Genomic DNA, 27,399 nt, shown 5'->3' with positions numbered 1-27,399 from the left:
AATGGTTATTGCTGAAGGGATTAAAAAAAAACCCAATTGCAGCTTTGTAATCATTGCAACCTCACACATGAAGGGCACCTTGCAGATCCATATGCAGGCCGTGTGTTCAGAATTCCAGAACATATATACAGTAACAAACAGGCCATTAATCTAACGCTGTCATTTCCACAATCCAGCTTTCTTTCAGGAGCCATTTTCCATTTGTGTCTGGTGTGGACTAATGAACTTATCTGTGGAAGTGGGAGGATTGGTTCAGCCTAATGTCAATGGTGTTTTCATTTTCACCCCCTCAAGCAACCATGAAATGATGGCACATTGAGGGTGTGTGCGCGCTTCAGAGGTGGTGGCAGCGGAATAAGAATTGGAGCACTTTGGCGAGCTTAAATAACGGACATATAATCTTTCAAAATGTCTTGTGGTTCAGAACGATGCATAAAGTAATGGTTTGGATGCTTACATCTTAGGTGGTGAGATTGTGTGTGCACTATGAAATCTTTCAGCTGCTGAAATTGGAGAGTAAATGGAATGTAATCGTATCGAACAAGCACTTCATCTCCTCTACAAAGAGTATGGCGATGGTCAATTACCGAAGCGACAGTAATGGATGACCCTGTGAACGTGGAGGTGACCAGACTGTATGTGCGTGTCTGAGGCATGAAAGATATTGACCTCTCATACTGTAGTATGCTTCATGTTCCTATTATTCATCAATTCACCCTTTACCATTTGTCTTAGGTGATTACAAATATTGTGATTTTATTGTACTGTTAAGTAAAATGCAACGGAAATGTACAAGTGTAGTTATTGGACTGAGCAATTAGGGTCTGACTCAAGGTTATACAGCATTACAGAACTTGAAATGAACAGTTAAAATGAACAGTGACTGCTAAGTATAGCACAAAAAAAAAAAAGAGTTCTCGCATAATCATGTTACTTGGATTTTGAGGAAATGCATGTGGAATTGCAGCAAGCATTCTAACCTTGGATGTACAGATCGCTCTTAAGCAACAAAATCCATTATTATTGGGAAACCCGGCTCTGTCTGTGAGACTAATTTGAATAAGTCCCATTTATTTGCATGACATATTGACATTTCAGTTCAAAATATCTCTACATTATCATAATCATTATAAGTGTGTAATAAAAGAGAAGATGTAATTTGTGTAATTATAAAAATGCCACAGGTTTCTAAAATAGAAATTAAAATAATGCATTACAATATTGAGTTACTTCTCAAAACAGTAACTAGTTGCGTTACTCAGTTACTTTTTATGGAAAGTAATGTTTTGTTACTTTTGAGTTACGTTTTCATGCCTGTCTGAGGCCCCGTTTACACTAGTGCGTTTTAGTTTTAAAACGGCGTTTTAGAATGAAAACGATCCGCGTCCACACTCGCGTTTCACCCAGCGTTTCTGAACTGCTCTCCGTCCACACCAAAACGCTGAAAACGCACATCACGTGACCACACACACACTCAGGCAAGCGCTGTAGCCAATCTACCCAGATGAGAGCTGTGCTAGTCGGACTTCTCATCAAGCATCTCCCGCTGGATCTAACCTCACTATATTTATTAAACGGAATATTTCTTTCATCTTCTTGTCTTTATTTAACGACATATTCATTGGACATTGGAATCTATTACTTGTTCTCAGGTAACGTGTTTTGGCTAAGCGCAAAGATAAGTTAATGATTAATGTAAGCACGTACATTCTGTATATTGACTGATCGCTTGCCTTTATTTCCTATAATGTATAAACTTATTGTATGTTATACTTTTATAATGGCCATTATCGATTAAAACTGATATTCAGCAAAGAGAGGGTGTGTTTCGTATTTTCACTGAAATTGAAAGGAGGCAGTTGTTGTAGGCTCCGTTGTTATAAATATGCACACAGTGAAGATGACGCTCATATTTGCAGCACGGCGCCTCAACATTTTTGCTGTCTGTTTAGTTGTTAATATTAAAATGAAAATAGGCAGTTCCTTATATGTTTACATTTTATTGTTGAGAAAGTAAAACAACGTAGCCAGGGTGATGTGAATGAAGTTATAAAGTACACTGTTCCCTTTGAAGATTTACCCGTGTCCTCGGTATAGTCTGTTTTCCATATCAAACTGAGAAGAAGAGACTGCAGCCATGATCAAAGTTGCGAAGTTTTAACTTACACGGAGAAGATGCAGGACTGAACTGTGCATGTTAGGCTACTTAATATTCAGGAAAAGCCCCAATCAGAGAGGCGAATGTCTGCAGCCCCGCCTCCGTTTTCAAATGTCTCCGTTTTCCATCATCCACACTGAGACGGAGCAGCTGCGTTTCAGAATGAAAACGGCCTCTCCAGCGTTTTCGAAACGCTCCGTTTTCGGCGCTCGAGAACTCCGGCGTAGTGTGGACGGATGGCGTAACCGTAGCAAAACTTATGCGTTTTCAAACTAAAACGCATTAGTGTAAACGGGGCCTGAGGCTTGGCGCCCTATCATACATACAGTTTAACTGTTTTCTTGCTAGTGAAACACTCTTACTTGCTTCAGTCTTTCTTGCTAACTTACACTTGCAAGTGTAAGTTTTTCCACTTACAAAGTTGTTATGTAAATAGCAAATGCGTTACGGCACGACGCAACTGACTCTTAAAGGGAATGGGAGATGAGACTCTGATTGGTTTATTCTCAAAACACACCTATAACTCATTAAGAAAATAAGCTTAACTCTTTTGGATCATGCACCACGGCGCAAAGCGGCTTTTTCCATCCTTATATTGGCAAAAGTGGATTCTGACATGCCCTGAATGAGTTTGCGCCATGCGCTTTGCACTTTGCACATGAATCGTCAAAATAGAGCCATTGATCTCTTTCAGAACTTGCTTCTTTTTTTTAAATAGAGGAGCTCTGCAATTAACCACACAATTGTTTAACCTACACCTTTATTTACCTTTAAAAAAAAACATTTTGATTAATGTTATCTTCTTAAAACTTCCTGGCGCTATTCATGCCGCATTTACAGATTAATGAAAGTTGAAAGCAATGTGTTTGCTACATTATTGTCTTATTTGTTCAGTAAAATCACTTTCATTTGAGACCTCCCTTTTCTTCCATGTGTACAAATTAATGACAATACTCACATCACAGAATTGTAAAGCTCTGGCATCTTGGTTTTTGTCAGTTCTGGCAGGGAGCTCATTTTCTCATTAAGTGAGATTCCACGTGTTTACACTAATTTTAATTCAGCAAACTATTTTTTAAAAGGGTATTAATTAATCTAAAAAGTAACTTGAGTTACCAGTAACTCAAATATTATGACCTAATATTTTAATGCGTATTAAAGTAGTGCGTTTACTCGTTACTTAGAAAAGCAGTATTATTATGCATGTCGCATTCTTGTAATGCGATACCCCCAACACTGGTCTACAGGTTTACATTCTGCTGCAGGAAGTCAGGGAAGGTTTTGATTTTTTTAGTAAAGAAATTTACAAGCTGTTCCCACACAAAATAGCATATATCTGTCAACTTAAACAAATCAACTTTAAAGTAATAGTTCATCCAAAGTGCCATCTTTCCTTTGTAGAAAAAAAAGATCTAATATTTTTAAGAATAGAATTGTTGTCTGTGAAATGATAATCAGTATGATCCAAAACAGAAATTCATATTTGGAATAGGGCAGCATCATACTGGGAAAATATGTGATATGCAATACTTTGTTGATTATTGCGATAGTGATATTTCTTACAATGTAATATTTCCCTAGAAAAACAAACAGATATTTTTCAGATCTAAATAATTATAATTCAGACTAAAAAGCTGTCTTAAAGGGTCAAACATTAAGGGCTCTATTTTAACGATCTATGCGCAAAGTCTAAAGTGCATGGAGCAAAAGCATTAGGAGCGTGTCTGAATCCACTTATTTTACAGCTCTGGGTTCACCTTTGAACATCTCCAGCTAATAGCAGAACAGCAACTACTGGGGAGGTGGGAATGAAGATAGTAAGTTTCCATCTGATTGGTCAAAATTAGATAAACACCCAATGGATAAAAGAAGTGCAATTTATCACACGTCTGCATTACATACATTGTATAAACTATGATTGAGATAATGATTAACATAATAATATAGAATTGTTCAGCCCAAGCTTTGTATTAATTGTACATGAATGTGACAAAATCTTCACATACATCAGAATTCACATTTTCAGATAAACTGTCCTTTTAAATTCAATTCAGACAATGTTAGTTCTTTTCAAAATTTCATATCCATATTGAGCAGCACAAGGCAGACCACCGAGACACGCCTGTCACTTATGAGCCTGTAGCAGCTGAATAGAATAGGTTAATAATAGATATTTAAATAATCTCCATGAGCCTCAGAGGACGTTTAACAACTTGAGCAGCCATTTAAATGTGAATCTTTTAACACAGGTTATTCTGTACAACTATAATAGCAGGTAATATCCGCAGACATCGCACAGATCATTTAAATAGGCTGTAATGTGCCCTCACATGCATCAAAGCAACCTCTTCTATCCGAGTGCCAAAACGACTCTGAGTTTTGCCTCATCGCATTTATTCTAGCATTTTGAAAATCATTAAGGGCACCTTTAAAAACACACACATACAGGCACAACTGCTCCATTGCATTGGTCATCTTTATTGCACACTGTACCTATTTTTTGTTTTATCAGCTCTGCCATTGAGAGTAGGTGAGCTAAAGGGCACCAAATGAAAGCAAATGAGCAGCATATTGTGGGGGACAGAACATGTCAGATACTATAGAGCAGGGGTCTCAAACTGTTGGCCCATGGGCCATTTGCGCCCTCCATCCCCCCCTCCTTGTAACTGGATTCAAAACTATAACGAGATTAGGGCCAACAAAACGTATATTTTTGAATCACTGTCATTGTTGCGCAGTCGCATTTAGCCACTTGTGGTTTTGAACCCCCATCCCACCTACTGGACATTTAAAGTACTGCACTATATATTCAGGTTACTATCAGTTTCTCTCAGCGTGCGGTTGAGTGCAACGCACATGCAGATTATTTCTGGGGCTGGTTTAAAGGTTGGAATATATGTTTGTAAGTGCTCTATTTTTACTAAAGCTCTATTTTTGTAAACATTCAAGGGTTGTTTGATTATAATCAATTTTATACCGCCTGTATTGTGTTGTACAAACACTTCTTCATGGCTTACACATTATGCTGATACTGCAAATATGATCATTTTGCTAATATTTTATTCTAATGGCCTCATTTAATAGATTTTCCTCATATGCATATTAAAATTTGTATAAAAAATGTGCATTAGTACAATTTTACAGCTGGCTAAATTTAACATGTTAAAGAAAATGTGAATATATGCATACTTTTATACAAAAAAGAATGATATTGGGAAGAACAATTGCCAGTAAAGTCAACAAAGTTACCTAAACTCTTTTCTGTTGTGTTACGCTACCTGTTAAACCTTTGTTTAAGCAACAATTGATTAGGACATAATAATAATAATTATTATTCAATTCAATTAAACTGTTTATTGTCATGTGCACAAAAGGAAACATGTTTCCCCGTACAATGACATTCTTACTTTGCCGTCCACAGTAAAGTCATACACACAACATACACATAAATACACATATATACACAGAAGTGACTGAAGTATGATTATAAAATGTAAGTATATAAATATCTATGAAAGTAAACAATATGTAAAACTGATTAGAGTAATGAAACAGATGTAAACAAAGTACAGTGGTGTTTTTTTTAATTGTGCTATATTATGCCTATTAATAAATTGTAGTGTTTTCATAGCAATTTAAACTACCCCTTCAATAATTACAAAAAGAAGGAGCTTTGATACTCTGGGGAAGAATGTCTAAGTGCATCAATTACACCAGGTTTCCTCTTTTTTTCTTTTGCTTGAATGTTAAAATGACCCTCCTATGATTTGTCAGTCACTAATATGTAGGGGCAGACGGAATCTGCTGACATTTTTTGCTATTTCTGCGGAGACATTGGGTAAAAATCTGCATATTTATGCTGAATTATTTTGGCAGTATCATAACTAAAACCTTAATATGTGAAATAAAAAAATTATATATTTTTAACTCTTATTTAATGTTTTAAATGCAAATCTAATTAGATTCACTTTGTTTGGTTAACAAAGCAAGTCTCTTATATAATACAGTTTATCCACCAAAAGTCAGAAAATATTACTTTACAAACTGCATTGTACATAAATCAGATCAACATTTTCATATTAGTCAATAATATTACTGTAATTAATTAAAAAAACTGAATGAATATAAATCTACACACATTTACTCAATTAAATAAACAGAATAAATGATGGGCTAAAAATCTGTGGAAATCTGCGGAAAATCTGTGGAAAATCTGCGGAATTCTGCGAGCGCAGATTCTGTGTGGGCCTACTGATATGGCCCCCTGCCAATTAGAGTTTAAGACCCCTGCCATAGAGTGTGATCTGAAGATTTGAAGACCAAGATTAGAAAGTAATATATATTAGTTAATATAAAAAAAACAATACATTTAGGTGAAGGTGACAAAGTGCAAGCTTTGTAAGTTTATATCTTCTAAATGCAACTTGTATCCCTGTTTTGGAGCACACTAGCTTATAGATATCCTTAAGACTAGCATATTGATACTAACATCTAAAAAAGTTTTAATTTCATGGGGACTTTAACTTCATCTCCGCATTGATCACAATCTTTCCCATAGTCCTTTAACACACCAACTGCACTCCGACTAACTAAATAGCCGTCTACCTGAGAAGCAAAAGCCTCAAGACAGTAAAGATCCACTCATTCGTAACACTGTGAGTGCATCAACAAACACAGAGCAATCATTAAGTCGGCTTGTTGAAGTCTCATCATCATCATTAATAATGAGAGCCTCGGGAAGAGGTGATACTGCTCACAACCTGGTGCCAGAACAACAACCTCTCTATTAGTGCTGGTAAATAAAAGAGGAAAGAAGAGATGATTGTTTATTTTAGATGGTCTCCAGCAGTTTATTACTGGCAGCACAACAACAATGTGGTGGAGGAGATAACAGGCAGCCTTAGGTTAATGGGTGTTTAAATTGTCATTGGCCCTGAACGCCTCCTCTTTGTTCAAAACTACACAACAGCACTTCGAGATCCTAACGGGGCATTCACAGTGACATTGATTAAATTGCTGGAGGTCACCGCGTCTCTTTACCGACTGCTACTTGCTAATGGCGTTTCTTCTCAGTGGAAATTGTGGTGTCTTTACTCCCATTGGTGGTCTCCTTGCTTGTATAATGTTTGCAGATGATCATGTCATATTTCTGAAAATTCAGTTGTAATATTATATTTTTACGTGCCTACATAGTTTACTTATTTATTAGTTTTAGTTATTTCACTATAGACAAAGACTATATAATACACAAGACATGTCACTCGTATAGTTTTGAATGGGGAAAAATGCAATAGTCATTATGGCGAATGAAGCCCCGCCTACAAGTACAGAAGCCAATCAGTGATCAATATAAACTGAGGATTCACCGGGGAAGGGGCTCGGACCAGACATGAGTTTCTGCAAATTTTGTGTGATTCGAACGTTTAGAAATAAAACTAAAAAGGCAGTTGTTGTTTAATTGTATTGGTGATTCCTAATATGAAATTTAATCATAAGCTTGGCAAGCAATTTTGGAGAATTAGATATTTCTTATTCAAACAGAATACCCGAGGGGCGTTTAAAAGATGGCCAACGAGTGAAATGATTGGCCTTAAATGGACTTTGGTATAAATCAGTTTATCTAAATGAAATTTATTTTTAATAAATTTTTTTATTAATAATAATAATAAAATAATAATAATAATAATAATAATAATGATAATAATAATAATAATAATGATAATAATAATAATAAGATAAGCCTGCTTTGATATCTTTCAGAGACTGTGTGAAATCAGTCAACTCTCATTATGATTTTCAGTAACTAGCAACAGTTTCTTGTAATTTAACATCTCCATTAAAGAAAGGTGCCCAAAATTTACTTTTCGGTAACAGTTTGACTAGTTGGCTATAAATAATGATAGATAAACAGTTTTTTTTAACTATTGTTGAATAGTTGCCATGACATTGTACCTATCAAATTATCAAAACACATTACTTCCTTATACTTGTATTGAAAGAGTCAGAAAATAAAAATGAGAAATACAGTATTTAGGGATGCACGATGTATCGGCGGCCATATCGTTGTATCAGGTGTTGTATCAAACTCCGCTTCGTGTGCATGTGCATCACACAGTGCTGCAGTTAAAGTTCCAAACTCACAGCGGTTTATCATAAACCTTTTATTGATAATTTTTCCAATAATTGACAGCAAGAACGAACATAGAAGCGTTGTCTGACTGACACGTAGCACCTACATGTTTTCAAAAGAATCTAAAATACCAAATGAGACAAATTTATGCCACATTTTCTAACGTAATACTATCTGTGTTTAGCTTTTCGTTTGTACGGTGGCTCTGAATAGTCAATACACCTCTCAAAATGCTTTTTGGGACGTTAGATATTTGCACATTACTGTAAAATGTTTTATTCAAGAACATTTGAGCTGGTTCAGTTCTTAGTTCTTTCGTTTTCATTTTACTTAAAATGTACTTATTTTACTTGTTTGTCAAATAAATCCCATTTTGTTTTTTAACCTATAATTTTTATGCTACAGTCAAGTTGCATGTTCATTTTCTATAAAAAATAAAGGAAATGATTTATTTTTGGTATGTTGATTTATGTGGAAACAATGTATCTATGTAATCCCCTTGCAATTTTGAAAAGACAGCTTTTTTGCTTTGAGTAGGCTATTCAGTTTATAAGATCAGTTCAAACTTTTATGAAGTTTTTAAAATAAAATCTTTTATTTACTGTATGAAACTAGAACATTTTGAAATATTTATCGGTAAATATATCGGTTATCAGCATCCAAATCTTATTATCGATTATCAATATCAGCCAAAAAATCCATATCGGTCCATCCTATAATATATCAGCTATCGGCCTCAAAATCTTTTATCGGTTATTCATTTCAGCCAAAAACTCCACATTCCTAAAAGTATTTCCAAACTGATTTGCTAAGGTAAATCTGACTAAAGTTTTAAAAGAGCAGAAAACATTATTACAATTTATGTCACTGTAGGTTGTTTTATCACCGTAAACACACTTTTAGGAACATTGAATTAATATTCTAGGGCAGGGGTGGCCAATCCTGTTCGTGGAGAGCCACCTTCCAGCAGATTTCAGTTGCAACCCATATTAAACACACCTGCCTGTAATTATCACGTGGTGTTCAGTTCCTAATTAATTGGTTCAGGTGTGTTTGATATGGGTAGCAACTGAAATCTGCAGGAAGGTAGCTCTCCAGGAACAGGGTTGGCCACCCCAGCTTCTGGTGAACTGTATGCAGTTACAAAACTGGCACGTTTAAGGTCTGTTTTCTATAAAAATCTACGCACTTTACTGCCTGATCGATATACAATATAAAATGGCTCTCAGATTGTACAAGATGCACTGCATTGAATTCAATTTTCCCACGCCATGTTTTAAAATATAAACAATTATTTATCCCAGTATTTTTAATTTTGTTTTTGCGCTTTCCTGCTGATCCTGACAGTGCGTGCGAGCAAACGGGTTTTCATCTCATTTAACGCTTGATCAACTAAATAAGTGCTTAAGTCTATTTAACTGAATGTATTTTAATTACATTACAACATCGATGTCATAAAAATAACTATGAAATTGACAATAGTCACATTAACCGCTACCCGGAAGTTTATCGGTATGGGAGGAAACATTAGCTGTGCATATATCCCATTCTAATACCAATATTCATATTGTATTAAATACTATTTAAGCTGTAACACAACCATTCAACTTGTCCCCTATTACTCAGCAGAAGTCTACAGCGTATTGCTTGTTCATCTGATGGTTGAAAAGTGAACTATGAAGGCTTTACTTTAGTTTAATAACTTGAATATATTATTCAGTAATTTAATACACACACTTTAGTATATCCATGAAAATTTCTGAAATCCTCCATCATCATTGCTCACTGGCCTCCACAGGACAGGTGTGTAAACGAGAGCATACTGACCTGTGCATACAGTAAGTGTCTGTTATGGCAGATCAGCTCGTTCAGGGAAAAAGCCTGCAGTGAGTATAATAGTCTTGTCCATCACACAGGCTTGTCTTCCTGCTGTTAAAGGTTTGAGAGGTGTGAAATTATGCCCAGCAGTAGCATCTGGATAAAGGCTAAAGAGTCTCTCTCTCTCCCCTGTTATATACCAATTTTAAACCTTTATTTAAATCAGAGAAGCTGTTAGAATTTTACGAGGAAATAGAGCAAGTTATGTGAATATGTGCGGACTCATTTAGAAAAAAAACGGGCAGAATAAAATATACAGTCTTGTCTATATAACAAACACAGAATGTCACGTAACTTTAATTTGGCAATAAGCCAAAAGTTGTAACGTTACTCACCCTGAGTTGCATTTACTAATCCATATTAGCTTGTCTCTTTGAATAAAGCATTAATTCATTTACTAACAGACTATTATTCAAGTACACAGGGCGCTTTCAATGTTTTTGAGCATATGTCTTCTCACTAACCGATGATGTAAACACACAAACTTCATTCCTTGAGCTGCTTTGACAGTCACTACGAAAGTTTTGCGGTTAAAGCAAGAATAGCTTTTAATTTACACAGAAACCAAGAGCTAGAGTTACGACCCGTCAAAATAAGAGTTCAGTTTAAATTTAGGAAATTGTGACGATTACTGTTGTCAAATAGTTTAGATGCATTAGATGTCGCTTGTGTCAATAAATCAATAAATTTTATCCTATAAAATTTTTTTGAAAAAGTTTCATGCTAATATTGCTGTAAAATGTTCATTTTGTCAATTTCATCCAGAAACTGTTTTTCATTTATTTTGGGAGTGTAATTATGAAGTACAATTTTGGAAACATATTGGCTCATTTATTAATGATAATATACAGCCAGATGTTTCTGTTACTTTTAAAGAAATTATTTTTGGTTAATATGAATCTGCCTCTACTAAGGGCAATGCTTGTTTTGTTATAAATTTATTTTCTTTGTAAATTCCATATCCACAAATGCAAATTTACTAATACTAAACCATATTTTCCTGTTTTTTGCAAGAATTTAGTCATTATATACATTTAATTTCATTATCTAAAAATAAGAAAGCAAACATAACTATTTCAATTTGTAATGACTTTAATTTATGTACTTTTATTGATTCTGTGTTACCCTCAAGTTTATATCATGTTCTTTATTTTTTTCTTCTTGTCTCTTTCTCTGTCATATCTCTTTTTCATTGACAATGTAATTCATATTCTGTATTGTAAACAAATATTGCTACAAACTTGTCAACTGTTTTTTTTTACTGTATAAACACTAGATATCACATACCCTGAGCATGTGTCAATAGTGCCGCCACATTTTTACAGTGCTCCTAACACAAGTGTCATTCAACTGCACTAGTCAAAACAGTGTGCCAATCTGAAAATGCTGGACTTTAGCGCTGTGCGGGTGTAATAACAAGCAAAGAAAGAAAACAAAGCACAAAGGCAAAACATTTCAAAGATAAGATTTTGTTTTTGTTTACGCTTTTGTATTTAATAAACTGGTAACGTTATTGATGATAATAAAAGCCACTGCATTCACCATAAGGCAAAGTAACATCAACTTTCTCTGAATTCTAGGCTTATGTTAGTTTTGTTAAATAAAATAAGCAAACAATGTAAATGAAATATGACAACAAGACGCTTAGGCCAAAGTATTGTTGTCAGCTAAGTGAGCGAGTCGTTCATTATGAAAATTTATTCATTCTAATCGCTCCCTCTGTTAGAATGAGACGTGAAAGCAGAAGAGGAGGTGTGTTTTAGAACAGGGATTAGACCAAATTTAACAGGGAGGGAGGATAATACATTTCCATGCACACAAGCACAAGCTTTTTGTCAGCAATGCCTGTGCGGTCACTTATCTTTTGATGAAGTGTTGGATAAAGCGATGTAAAATTATAATTTTCGTAATTTAAAAAATTCTTTTTTGACCACAGAGAAAACTTCTGATCACAGATATATGCATATATATGTGTATATCTCTGGCTCTGGATGGCCAGTCCTCTACTGCACCTTGATCCTGCATTAATTTAAAGGAGCGCTACCCTGTACTAAAAGGTGGAGGACTGGCCACCTGGAGCCATAGATTTTTACATCTATGTTCGGGAGCTTTGCCATTGGTCAGTACGAATATATATATATATATATATATATATATATATATATATATATATATATATTTATTTATTTATTTATTTTTTCTTTTTTTTTTAAATGAAATTTTTTAAATTCATCATTTTCTATGTCGATGGAAATCTGAAACACACCTCTCTCCTGCTTTCACTAATTCTAAAGCAGGAAGTACTCGTTAGTAAATGGATCTCCATTACAAACGATTCATTTGAACTCTTGATATCCATGCCTCTCAATCATATCTACCTTTCTGATCTAAATGCTATATAACAATTGTAATATTCAATATTTTAGGGAGGATATGTACATTGCGGCATAGGCACTGTTGTTATCAGTTACTTCAAAAACTAGCTGTTACTTCATTTAGCCGACAATAATCGTTTCTGGCACTGCAGTGTCCCATCAAATTCCATTTACATTAATAGTCACTTTTCCACTATCTTGCCGTTCTAAGAACAGTTTGATGATTCAACAGAACTAGCGTAAGCCTAGTGCAAGTTGGTGCTACTTCGCGTTATGGTCAATGCAGTATAAAAGACTGTATTATCATCAATAACATGACTTTAGCACAAAAGTTTATAACATGCTGTACAAAAACTAAAAAAAGTCTACAAAATCTTACTTATGAAATGTTCTGTCTTTATGCTTTGTTTGCTGAATACTACACCCATATGCAGCACAAAAGTTCAGCATCTTCAGATTGGCTTTAGTCTTGACTAGTGTGGTTAAATGACATTTGTCCTGGGAGCACTGTACAAATGTGATGCGATATATATATATATATATATATATATATATATATATATATATATATATATATATATATATATATATATATATATATATATATATATATATATATATATGATCCAATAGCATGTAGGGCTTTCTCTCAAAATGTTCATAATAAAATAATAATAGTAATATTTCATATTTTAATATGAAATTATTTGAAAAAAGCAATATTTTGTTGTTTTAATATCATATTAATAATATTAATTAAAAAAGTTTAGTTTCTCGAGGCTCTAACTTGTGGCAGCCTTTCTGGCATTCAGGTCACTCACTTAAACTCTAAACTAAAATTCACATAATCTCCGGAGATTTCAGCAAGTGGGACATCATGTTGTTTTATTAATTATTCAAAACATCTGCAAGGAATATAAATTTTAATCAAAATTAAACTGAAATGTTATTCATCTTCGGGGAAGTTATCGAAGCAGTCAATCTGAATATAGGTCTAATGGCGAGATGGTGTGTAGAGTAGCTGTGCATCCTCCTCTCATTGGAAAGCTGCATGAAGAAAGCTGTTCTAGCTGTATACTGGATTGCTTCATGCATCATTGACCGAGGCCCATGGGCAAACATTCATCTTCATTTATCAGAGGGGGAAATTTCCTTCCTTACCCTCCCTCCATTTCACTAGAGCAGATCCCACATCATCACACATCCTACAGCAGCATCTACTCACTGTTCCTCACATCTGCCAGAATGTGTCTAATGTCTGTCAGGTGTTCATCCTCTTGTTTATCCATTGTAAAAAAAAAAAAAATAATAAAAAAGAGCCAGAAGTGATGCCATCTTTTCATTCATCAACAGCTGCTGGTCAATATGTCATCCTCTTAAGTATTTTTATTCCTTACTGAACTGGGAAAAAACTGAATGTTGCCCAGCAAGATTCCCTAAACAACTCTCTATTGATCAAGCACAGATAAAGCAAACCTATGGACAAAATCAACCAATGAAAAACTCATTATTATGCAGTGCTCTCTGGAATACTTGATTATGATTGGTCAATCCTGTGATCAAATAAACAAAACCCGATAGTTCAAAGGGGACCTATTGTGCAAAAAACAAAACAAAACAAAAACCTTTCATAAAAGTGACAGTAGTGTTTTCATAAAAAAAAACACAGAATGGCAACAGTCTGTGAATATAACCAGCTTCTAATGGTGAAACGTATTCTTTTTTATAACCACACTATGAAAACAGTCTGCAGAAAAACTTTGATTGATATTCTTTCTTTGTATATGACATCAGTTGGGGAAATTCCCGCAATCTCTCAGTCGTTAGCATAGGAGTTGGGGCCAATCACACCCAACTTGCTTTTTGCAGTTTTTTAACATTGATTTACCAACACTGGCGTCACGATGGCACAGTGGGTAGCACGATCGCCTCACAGCAAGAAGGTCACTGGTTCGAGTCACGACGGTCAGTTGGCACACTTCTGTGTGGAGTTTGCATGTTCTCATCGTGCGGGTTTCCTCTGGGTGATCCGTTTTTCCCCACCAGTCCAAAGACATGCGGTACAGGTGAATTGGATAGGCTAAATTGGATGTGTGAATGAGCGTACATGGGTGTTTCCCGGTGATGGATTGCAGCTGGAAGGGCATCTGCTGTGCAAAACATATGCTGGATAAGTTCACTCCGCTGTGGCGACCCCAGATTAATAAAGGGACTAAGCTGAAAAGAATATGAATAAATGAATGAACGATTTACTTGCGTGGCTCACAATTTAACCGCCTGCCGCGCTTTGCATTTTTGTTGTTGAGCGCTCGCACTTGAAAAAAGTATGGTACGTCAGTCGTGTCTTTTTCATTCTCCAATCAAATGAAAGCAGAGTTGGGGTTTTCATTGAGTTGACAGCAGTGGTTGTGTTGTCTAGATGACTACGGAGATTTTTGAAGATAGAGGAGTTTCTAGTAGTTACTGTTTCGAGTTATCCATCAGTCGACTCCTATAAATAACAACTCCAGATGACTCACTAGAAATAACCAGAGTATCTCACCTCAGCCATCTTCGTCTCTAAGAATGAGACTTATTCTTGTTCTTATATCTTATTCTTGTTTTTGAATCTGCCAATATACTGACACACTGGCACCTGTAGCTTCGCCCTTTTTTAAAAGAGGGCTGGGTGCACAATCTCATTTAAATTTAAAGCGACAGTCACCAACATGGCACAATTAGGATCAAAGTCTAAAAGAGGCCATTTCAAAAAGTTATAAAACATTTTCTGTGGGGTATTTTGAGCTGAAACCTCACAAACACATAATAGGGGCATCAGAGACTTAGTTTACATCTTGTAAAAAGGGGCAAAATATTTACCCTTTAATTCTATCATTTGTTAAATACAGTTCATCAGATTTTCACCTATACTAGAACTTACTTTTTATATGCTTCAAAAAAGTTTCTAACCAAGATTTTAACAATTTTGAACACAACCCTCTTCCCAGCGCAATTTTTGTTTAAAAAAAAAAAATGTTTTTTAGATGTTTAATAGACGCCTAAACATAGTCATCTTGGCTAAAACAAGGCTCAATTTGGGCGGTCAGTAAAAATCTAAAAATAGGCTTAAACTAGACTATTCATAAAATAAACAGAAATAAATGACTACACATATAAAGTCTGCCTAACCTGTCTATTTGATGACTAGTCTAGTTTTGGGCTATTCTTAAATGCAGATTTTCACTGACAGCCCAAGTTTAGCCTTGTTTTAGCCAAGCTGCCTATGTTTAGATGTCTAATAGACATCTATTAAACACTAAATTGTTTGCTGGGTTTTCTTAGATATATTTACTGACCATTAATTGCAGCTTTAAAAGAATTTGGTTACCATCAGTCCTCAAAATATTTAGTATGTTCTAAAAGAAAGACTGTTGAAAACCACAACGGGGTTATCTTTTCAAAGTTAATTAGATTAGTTCTAACAATCAAATTAATTCAGCTATGTAGCAAACAGCTAATCATTTGAATAGCCAAAATATATACAGAAAAATATGCATTATATATTAAGATATGTCACACAGTGAGTATATGCATCATGTTAATCTCCAACCAACTGTATGAAAGATCAGATGACTTACTATTAGTGTGATTTCACCGAGTAGGACATGTTCCTGAATTCACATATTTGTTGATCCTGGAACAACATTCCAATCAGCCAATCAGAATTAAGTGATATGTTTACAGTTTATGCTAAGTTTAGGCATATAATTTATGCACTTCTACATGAGTGTTATCCAACTATAATTTTCCTCGAATTTTGTGAATAGTTTACAGTTATGGTTGGGTTTAGGGTTAGGGAATGTGTTCAGTATGGATTACGTTTTCTGATGTTAATGTACTGTAGATGTTACTGTAGATGTTAACCGCATCGTACTTGACAAAATCACACCCACCAATGACTTCCATGTGTACTTATATCTATTGGTGTGGAGGTTGCATACATTTATTTTTACATTATTTAACTTAGCTTAATTAATTTTACATTTATTTAACATTTAAAAAAGCCTTTCATATTCATCTAATACTCCTTAATATCGTGGACATATTCTGACATTGATAAACTCTTCTATACACTTCAGAGAAAATGAAAACAATGATGTTTTCTATAGGAGGTTAAAAAACTGTTTGAGGAAAAAACAAGCAGTGGAAACTCCTCGATGGTAAGTCAATAGAAACAGGAAGATGCTTTAAAAGAAAAAAAAAAAAACAGAATGAGAGCGATAAATAGACAGAGAGGCTGTCAGTCTGATTAATTGAACCATCCCTCCTCTGGTTGCAGGAACAAAGACCTCCACAGTAGGAAAGAGATTAGGAATGGAATTCAGTCCTGAATAAGGTATGAAATGCCTACTGAAGAGAAGAGCAAAAGACTGACATAATGCTTTTTTTATGTGTCAAGTGCCAATTATCCTCACACAGAACAGAATCAGCAAATCCCTAACAGGAACATGATGTGATCTAATAAGGTTATAATTAATTGTAGTTTGCTGCTGCCCTGTTCTCATCTGGAGAGGTGTATGCGGGTCATGTTATGGAAGCCTGTCCTGTCGAGTTCAGGTTAAACATCTGCTTAGGTGCTTCAAAGGAGCACAAGTTGAACTAAGACACCTCCCTACAGATCTCATTATACCAGTCTTGATTCTCCGCAGAGCACACACAGAACGTCAGCTCAAATGAGTGAAGTATTTTTTGCTTATCCTTAGATTTTCTTTTTTCTAAATGTTTAATGTTAGCACACATTTTGCTTGTTTTGATAATCAGATGTAAATTGACCAGATTTCAGACTTTATTCTATTTAAATACAGATAAAAACATGAACAGATTAATTTTTTTAAATAATTCATTCATTTTCTTTTCGGCTTAGTTCCTTTATTAATCAGGGGTCGCCACATTAGAATGAACCGCACAAATTATCCAGCTCATGTTTTATGCAGCGGATACCCTTCCAGCCGCAACCCAACACCCGGAGGAAACCCACGCCAACACGAGGAGAACATGCAAACCACACAGAAATGCCAACTGACTCAGCTGTGGCTCGAACCAGTGACCTTCTTGCTGTGAGGCAATCGTTCTACCCACTGCACCACTGTGACACCCATTTAATTATTATTCTGAATAAAAAATTACTTATCCTTTAGGACAGATGTTTGGATGCAAAAGTGAATATTATAATATTTATTTGAGAGAAAAAAAAAACATTCTGGAGGTTATGAAGCTTGAGAACACGAATACATTTATTTTTTTATCAGTGCATGTTCCTTGAGGCAATTTTTGCACATTTGCACTTGAATGTGATACATGCACATGAATGCATATATGGTGGCATCAGCAACAGCCCTTAAGCTCTTGTCATGCTCAGCATGTGGAGTTATCAACTAGCAGCTTAAAGGCAAAAACTGCCCTGTTAAGCATTCTTACACAGTCCATCGATTGATTGTGATAAACCTCTGCACTACCAGAAACATTACAAATTCTCTCTGCAAAGCTCAGCAGCAAGCTCAAATGTCTTCAATATTTGTCTATTAGACTTCTGTCTGTAAGCAGACTGAAGTGCGCACACATCGTTCTGCAACTACATTTTTCAATAGGTACACATTGGTTTGCATTGTCCAATCATGTATTTAGATGTCAACCATTCATGCAGTGGAATAGAGTTCTGGAATGTGTATATCATTAAGGTTTTTACTATATGTGACCCTGGACCACAAAACCAGCCTCATGTTGCACAGGTATATTTATGAATAGCCAAAAATACATTACATGAATCAAAATTATCTAGTTTTTTTTCTTTTATTACAAAAATCATTAGACATTTAGCAAATTTCCTATATAAATATATTAAAAGATAATTGTTGATCAGTAATATTCAGTAAAAATTTTATTTTTTTTTACTTTAATTAAAAATACATTTTAATTTACTTAAATTTTAAAGACAATTATATCAATATTTAGATTTTATTCAGAATGCTTAATTCATTCATTCATTCAATGATTCATTGTCTTGTCGGTTTAGTCCCTTTATTAATCCGGGGTCGCCACAGCGGAATGAACCGCCAACTTATCCAGCAAGCTTTTATGCAGCGGATGCCCTTCCAGCCGCAACCCATCTCTGGGAAACATCCACACACACATTCACACACACACTCATACACTACAGACAATTTAGCCTACCCAATTCACCTGTACCGCATGTCTTTGGACTGTGGGGGAAACCAGAGCACCCGAAAGAAACCCACGCGAAGGCAGGGAGAACATGCAAACTCCACACAGAAACGCCAACTGAGGCAACAGCACTACTTACTGCGCCACTACATCGCCTGGAATGCTTAATCACATATTTAATTCACATAGTTCAACAAAATACAGTCTCAACCAAATATTTTTCGAACTCAAACAAGCTACGAATCAATTGAAAGTTTATTTATTTAGCTTTCAGATGACGTATAACTCTCAATTTGAAAAAAAAAAAGGTCTCTTATAATCCAAGGTCAACTATGTGACATAATAAAGGCTATTTTAGAAAAAAACTAAACATTTCCTATAAAAACTATACTAACTATTGCATAGTTCACTGCATGTCACATACTTATGGGAAAAAACAACACCTTTCATACTGTAATAAGCTGTATTATTATCACATGCTCTTGTTCAGCAAGAGACATCCAATCTCAAAGAAATAAAGGTAATTTTATTTTCTAAGTCAATTTTGTACAAATGTCTTATCATTTGCCAGTAACATAGTGGGATTAAGCCTATATTTTTTATATGAATTTGCATTTGTCAGTTGCATTACATTGTGAGCTATATACGTACATAATGTGCAGTTTGCTGAATGAATTCTCTGCATATCAGCAACATAAACAGTGCATATACCACACAAGCAACAATACTCAGAATTGATTATTACATACTCATACATTTTGATGTTAATGTCTTCAAATTAACCTGCTAAAATATGATAATTACTCTGAAAAACCTTTGCCAAAGATCCTCAAAGACTGCCAAAGGCACCTCTAACACTGATTCACTCCAGTTTTCTAATCACAGTTGTAAATTGTAAGCATTTGTTCCAATCATCAAGCATGGAATTTCTCCCATTGGCTCGTCCTTAGTGGAAAGTACAGCAATGAGGGAGTAAAAGAGATCCAGCACTGAGCTGAACCGTGTGCATGTATGATGATGAGAGATGAGTGCTGTGCTATGAACTGAAGATCTTCTAGGCCCCAAAATACATCAGAACCACCACTGAGCATGTTTGTTAAAGTCAATAAACAGGTTTTTATTCTGAGCAAAGCTAATCTTTTCAAAATCCCAAATGCATATTAGGTGCATAAATTGTTAGAGTGGCAGACTTTATTGGTAGCTAAGTTACCATCAGTAAACAAGGCAAGCATATTGAAGACAGCTGATTAGTCACATGGGTGTAAAGTTCACTACAGTAGGTCAGAGTTAATTTAAATGGATCAATTTCCTCAATTTCCATCATTTTTTATACAATATTTTTTTACAAAACCGCCTCAAGAGAGCATAAAAACATATTGTGAATTATAATTTCTTGTGCAATAATTCAAAATGTGCATTACCCAATCAGTTTGAAAATGGCACTGGTTACACTGGTTCAATGCTAAATCTACTGCTTGCTAAACTGTTCTGAGACCAAATACTTTAAAAAGCCTTCCCTTTCAGTAACAGTTTTGTCTCACAAAGGTTTTGTGATCTCACATTTGAGTCATCAATAAAGAATACTCAAGTGGGTGGCATGTAAATTAAAGCCAGCATGCTGTGCTATTACCTTCAACAAAACACAGGCTTAAGAAACTAGTCATATGGTGTGTGGGTACAAAGATTCATGTCCATGTTTGATAAGGTCATCTTCATAAAGATCAGTTATTTCACAGTGGACACGCATGCAACACTGAAAACAGTTACACAATGAATTGAATTAAAATATATGCACAAAATCACAAGTACACAGACACATGCATAGACAATGAGTGAAGCCACTACAACGACTAAAAGAGGATCGAAAGTATTCATAATAAAAGAAAAAACACAAAAATCACTTTGAGAATGTATGATTTAATGACTGAAAATATACAGAAACAACAATGAAACTGAATAGAAATTACAATAACATACAAAGACAAGAAACTCTTAGCATGCAAATCATGGGTTTGTTAATTTTGATAGATACAGCAATTGGCCCTGTTACTAATTTAGGTAAGATATTTATAAGATTTCTGTTCCATCTATAGATTTTCACCCATATCAAGGCATAATAGACATATTTGTCTCATATATTGCATCATCAGCTCTTTTCTTACAGTCAAAGATAGTAGTTCTAAATCCTTCACATTATGAGAGTCTATTTTGTTGTGATTGATCAGATGGTCCAGTCTTTTGTGATTGGTCAAACATTTTCAGTGCATGTAACACTCTCAGAAATAAAGGTACAGGTACTGTCACTGGGGCAGTACCTTTCCAAAAAGTACATTTTTGTACCTAAAGGGTCCACTATGGTACCTCAAAGGTACTTTTTAGGTAAATTTGGGCACTAATATGCACCTTTGAGCTACTACTGTGGACTCTTTGGGTACAAATGTGCATCTTTTAAAAAAGTACTGTGCCAGTGACAGAAGCCAAACACCCATTACCATATTTGATTTTCCATTTCAAATGCCTTCTTGGCGCATGTAAATAGTAATAAGAACAATAATGATAGAATTGGTTTAACAGTATCACTTCTGGGCTGAAAACACAAAGCAGATTTGCTTTCCAGAGCAGAAAACAGGCTTTCTCAGCTTGTCAGCAGCATGAGCCAAAATCTTCCAGGCCTCAACTACGGTGTTTGAGGGTAAAAGCAGATGTTGTTCGCAGGCAGCCAATGAAAATCAATAAAGGCTGGCATTATGTTAAGTTATTACACAGGTTTGTGCATTAAGTGAGATTGAATTCACAGCAAACTCGTTTTAGCTACAATGCGTTCTTTGTTTTGGGAGACAATTACTATTACCGTTCTTTCATTTCTCAATCCATTGAAAAGCCACAAAAATACTGCATTTTTATAAATCGGAGATTAGATCAGAGATCAAAGGTCTGAATGTACTGTATGTTAAAACCAGGTGGAAACATGGCCTCTAAAACTAGTCAGAAACTCAAAAAACCCCCCCAGGTTCATTCTGAAAACGTACCATGATATACATTTCTGGAGAGCACCAAATACATCCCAGGAGGTATGATTTTTTTGCAGTTTTTGTTTTTGCAAATCCACCAGAGGCCGCTGTGTACGCTTTTTGAGATCTCAAATTTCTCTCGCGCGTGCCATTCACACCTGCTCTTCTTGCGTAAATTCACCAGAGGCCACTGTTGACCAACTCACTGACTGACTAACTGAATGACTGACTGATTCACTGATTGACTAGCCCACCCTTCTCCTTCCTTAAACCCAACCAATAGTGTTTTCAAAAGCACCCACTTCCCAAAACCCAACTGAAAGTTTTCAAAAGCAATCAAGAAAAAGAAAAGCCCTCGCCTGTTTTTTTTTTTTTTATACCACATTCTCACCCTGTTTTTACCTGTTTATTTCATTTTTTGCATTCTGTTTTTTGTCTTACCCACTTTCTGGAACCGTTCTTTGCCAGACTCATCATGGTCAACTCCTCTCTGCATGTCCAGTACACCAATGTACACGGTGAGCTAACTGGACAAACTGGTATCAGAGGAAAAGCTGTCAACACCTAGGTAATCGGTCAGCTGGTAAGCGCAAAAAGCAATGGCGCCCTACAGCATTTGTTTAAAAACAAAATGCAGCCATACATACTTTTGGCTACATAAATCACGATCTCCAGAAATGTAAATAAGGCTAAGTTTTTAGAATGAGCCTATATTGCAACCAACAGCCATATTCCTCAGTACATAAATAGTCATATCTAATAAAACAAGGCACTAATAGGGTCACTTTAAATTTATTAAATCATGTTAAGATAAAAGTAAATGCTTCTCCTGATAGCACCTAGAAGCTGAATGTTAAAACTCTTTACTGAGCTACTTCTGGAAATAATGGCTAACGGGGGAAGGATAAATGTGAACTGTCTAAAAGCTTGGAGCAGAAAGTGCTCTCTAATTGAAAAGTCATACAAGTTTATGATGTCGTCAGTCTGGTGAATAATTGAACAGAAGAGCAGTGGATTCAAAAAGATGACAAGATTTGGCTGATAATATCAGTAGTAAGAATAGTGTTCTTTTCTGTGCATCCGGAGATAAAGAGAAGGTGTATTTGTGTGAGAAGCTAAAAGGAAGAGACGGTGTTAGGGCCTGAGGAAATGTACTTCATGTGGACTGCAGAGGTAGTGACATTTATCAGCCCCAAGCTCAAGGCTCCACTTTACACGCATCTCTGACTGTCCGATAGAATAACTGCATGCTGACATTGAGAGAAATGTGTGGCAGAGAAATCTCCTGGCTTTATCTTGAGTTCAACCTCGCACAGAGAACTCAAAGCACAGGAAGAAAGGCTCTAGAGAAGTTTCTTTAAATCTGTCAGATCAGGGCGGTTTAATCATTAGGACTTGTACAGGCACTTTGCACACACTCACCAGTTCTTTCTTCTTCATGCACTCCATCAGAATGATGAAGAGATGCTGGGCCTGCGTCCGGCTGTATGTGAACGTCTTCTGAATGGTGACTAATAACTGGTCTCTCAAAGATTCGTTTATGATTCTAGCATGTAGTCAGAGAGAAAGATGAGACTGGCATATCAGAGCAGTTCATTTATGCAATCAACACATTCCAGCAGAGCGCAACAGTAGGGTTCCAGAAAGAAAAATTCCCATTAATTTCCTCCTTAGACAAACTGCTTTTTAATGATAACTTATGACCCTTTCATAAAACAACCAACCATAGCTTAAAGTCACAGTGATTTCAAATCAAAATGAAAACAGAAATGATGAAAACAGTGGCAAAATTGACCTCACACTCCTATGGTGAATTGCAAATGTCACACAGTATATTAGTCTCCCTAATTTCTTAAACAGTTTATTTTTTATATACTTCTGTAATATAATGTGTTTACTTGAATACATAACTGCGGTGGCTGGGAAGTGCAAAACAACATTACAAAGTGTAAAACACTTTTCCAAAGCTCAAGACAAATTTACATTTTGGAAAACATTTTTATCTATTATAAGACACGATTACATAGGAAAAACCATTTTACCAAGGATGAAACAAATTTATATTTTAGAAAAAAAATGAACAAGATGCAAAACATTTTTAGCAGTTCCAAAACACATTTACAATGACAGATTCTTTATGGAAAGGGAATGTTCCACATGTAAGCATTGAATGTTTCACAAAATATCAGATTGTGTTTGACTTTGTAGACACAGGTTAACACAAGTCCAAAGCAGAAGTTGACCAACAGCAAAAAAACATCGGTTTGTCATTTAGAGCTATTCTGAGGAAATAATAGCGTGAGAGTTTGTAGAAACATGTAAATGCGAGTACATGGAAACAAGTTAACACAAGTCCAAAACCAAAGCACAGCATATGTTGACTGATAAAAATATCAAAACTGACCTCAACGCGTAGTCCTAAATAGCTCAGTTAGTTAGGTTGATTGATACTTCTGCTGAACCTAGATTTGGGTTCGAATGCTGTTGATGACATGTAAATTATAAATATTTCTTTACATTATTTTTGGTTATATACTGTTCTGTCGCACAAATGTTAAAATCAATAATGTTTACAATAACACTGACACCAAGTAATAAAAAACTTTATTTAGTATGAGCATGTTTTTTTTGCCGTGAAAAAGTGCCGAATTTGCCAATCTGCAAACTTCAGTAGTTTACATCTGGAAAGGGTGACCAGTTTACACGGACACCAGTTAAACCGTAACACCGGCTTCATTCAGTTTACTTCAAAGAGTCCTCAAGCAGAGGTTTACACTGTGTAGACATCATGTCCACAATTACAGCGTAAGAGTGGCACTCGTTAAAATATTGAACACATTGATGCAGTATGTCTTGTGTTTCCATCTAGTTCGTGTCCTTTAAAAACTTTCGACCACTTTAAAGCAAAACCACGTTAAGCTGCTCATGTGTTTGCTACAAAAAGTCAAAACAACCATCGACCGCAGTCCATGTTCAGTCACTATAAACTTTTTTTACACCATGTACTCCACTACATGAATTTATCGCGCTCACCACCAACGCGTCACTTCAGGTGTGTGGTATATTCTGCATCATTTTCGGTGTGTGGTACATTCTCTTTCCGTCAAAAATCTGTCATTGTAAATTTGCTTCGGGACTGATAAAAGTGTTTCGCTTCTTGTTAATTTTTTTCTAAAATGTAAATTTGTCCTTGGTAAAATAATTTTTCCTGTGTAACTGTGTCTTATGATTGGCAAAAATGTTTTCCAAAATTTAAATTTGTCTCAAGGTTCATAAAAGTGTTTCACACTTTCACACTTACATAATGTAAATATATTTAAATATCATACAATAAATGAACATATATGCAAAATAAAGGTTTATGGGTACCAATAACGCTTTTAACTACAATAGTTAACATGAAATAATAATTAGCAATACTGCTAATCCAACCATTTACTAATACATTTCTTCAGCTCAAAATTAATATTAGCTAATAAATGTAAATAAATGCTTTAATAGAGTATATGCACACAGACTTTTAATTTCAGTCAGCCAGCCCCAGGGCTTCCGGTGAATTGTCATCCTATACGAAATTGCCATGTCTAAGATCAGATTTATTTAAAAAACAGTGTTCGTCACTGCTTGGCTAAGATACAATATAAAGTGTGTATCACATCAAACAACGAGCACTGCATTGAATTATACTTTTCCACGCCATGTCTTTAAAATACGGAAATTAATTTTACCCCTGTATATTCAATGGAGTTTCAGTTCTCGCCGGCTGCTAATCATGGCGCCTGCGTTTAAACGTATCCTTTTATGCTTTACAGCCAAACGGATGTTTAAGCCTATTTAACCGATTATATTTGAATGACATTACAACATCGATGCTGTGAAAGGAACCTTATGAAATTTAAAATAGTCACATAAACCTTTCACTGGAAGTTTATCATTGGCTGAAAAACACTAGCTGTGCATACAGCACATTGATAATTATTCACATAGTTAATGTCTTACATACTGTAATGTTAACAAATAAGACCTTATTGTAAACTGTTTCCAGTTGATGACATTACAACATATTAAAAAAATTATCTAGAAATCACATTAAATTATACAGTATTGTATGTCTGTTTTTAAATTTAGTCTTGTACAAATCTAATAAAATATATTGTGTTTAATACTAATGGACAATACTTACATTATTATTCTTATTGTTTTAAAATTTAATACAAACAAAACTCAATTTACTGTGCTTTATGGGACTATTGATTCATTTGAGACCCGGTTGGTTTCATTCATGGCTTAAATACTGGAGAAAATGAGTGGGAAAATTACTGCTGAAAATTGGGTGACTACTGTTGCGCTCTTACCTGAACTACAGTTCAATCTTCATCTATATGTAAATAAATATTCATATCTCATCGCAGTGTAACAGTGTAGAAAGAGATAAACCTCACATACCCGCCCTCCTCTGAGTACTTGTGCCCAAAGGCCAGGATGTCAGAGGCTCGACCGCTGCCGTCACACACCACAACAGGCACCGGAGGGGTGTCTCTTAGGTACTCCAGGACGATAGAGATGACATTCGGACCCCCCTCCACTATCAGAGCCACTACTGGAACACCCTGTCCAATCCCTGCAGACGAAACACAAACGTTACAAGGAAAAGCAATCAGAAAGATTAAAGGTGAAGGGTGCTTTTTTATCCTCCACCAGTTTAATGTGCAGAGACAACTAGAAGTAAGCCGTTCATGTAGAGTGTAAACAGTTCTGGGGGTGCTTTGTTTGTTTGTCTGATATTTACCAGTGCTGTGTGCTATCTATAATAAGCTTTTTAGGGGGATTTTATTAGTTTGAACACTAGATGAGTTGAGAAGGGATGCTGGGAGTGTGTGGAAAATGATCATTATTTTTGAGTTACAGTCAGGTTACAGCACACACTTAACCTTTAAAAAGCTAGTTCCCCCAATAAAGTCAGTCAGCATTATTCACTGTACTCTAGTGCAGGTGATAATCACCAGTGTCTCTACAACATGATATTATCAAGATACTTGTTTTATGATACATTATTACTGCTGTTTTAAATGTATTAAATATATTTATTTCCTTTTTTAAACTTCAAATTATGTCCCCAAATGAAAACTTTGTCAAATTATGTTTGAACTTATTAAAACATTTCTCAGTTTGTTTATCTCACTTTATAAATAAGGTTTTGCTCCAGTAATTGAAATAATAATTAGCAATACTGCCAATCCAAACATTTACTAATACATTTCTTCAGCTCAAAATTAATAATGGCTAATAAAAAGTTTATACATTTTTAAATGTTAATAAATCCTGTAATTGATCACTATTAGTTTAGGTTAGTTAATGTCTTACATATTGTTAACAATTGAGATAAATTGTTACCTGTTGATGACATTACAATACACATGATTTCCGCTACATTTATGCTTCTATGGCGGGGGCTACATCAATATTCATCCCGTCACAGCTACATTACAGCTTCTCATTCAAAACATTCAGTCGCTGTTGTTTTTTTTAAATAGCGGGTTATAATCGCACCAAAATGTATTAAAGGGTAAGTGAATTATAACAGCGCAAACTATTCTGTAATCGTAGTAATGCTGTGCGTTATTTGTTTAAGCAGCTTTTTGTAAT

At 35.2% G+C, this 27,399-nt stretch overlaps 1 protein-coding gene across 14 annotated transcripts in view; it reads right to left on the bottom strand.

Annotated features, from left to right (window-relative positions):
* trpm3 (transient receptor potential cation channel, subfamily M, member 3) overlaps positions 1 to 27,399 on the bottom strand; it is a 250,897-nt gene that overhangs the window by 46,275 nt on the left and 177,223 nt on the right. For 8 of the 14 annotated variants that reach the window (XM_087253504.1, XM_087253505.1, XM_087253513.1 and 5 more), the window contains 2 exons: positions 26,200 to 26,374; positions 23,176 to 23,299 (listed from right to left, as the gene is read on the bottom strand). In XM_087253504.1, coding sequence (XP_087109630.1) covers positions 23,176 to 23,299; positions 26,200 to 26,374 — 299 coding nt within the window. Of the gene's footprint in view, positions 1 to 10,115; positions 10,218 to 10,501; positions 10,748 to 23,175; positions 23,300 to 26,199; positions 26,375 to 27,399 lie in introns of those variants that run through there. The other 6 variants (XM_087253507.1, XM_087253511.1, XM_087253506.1 and 3 more) reach the window with 4 other exon arrangements.

The sequence above is a fragment of the Danio rerio genome, chromosome 5, assembly GCF_052040795.2.
Source record: "Danio rerio strain M-AB ecotype USA chromosome 5, GRCz13ab, whole genome shotgun sequence".
Lineage (NCBI taxonomy): Eukaryota > Metazoa > Chordata > Actinopteri > Cypriniformes > Danionidae > Danio > Danio rerio.
This window is presented reverse-complemented; position numbering and strand designations above follow the sequence as displayed.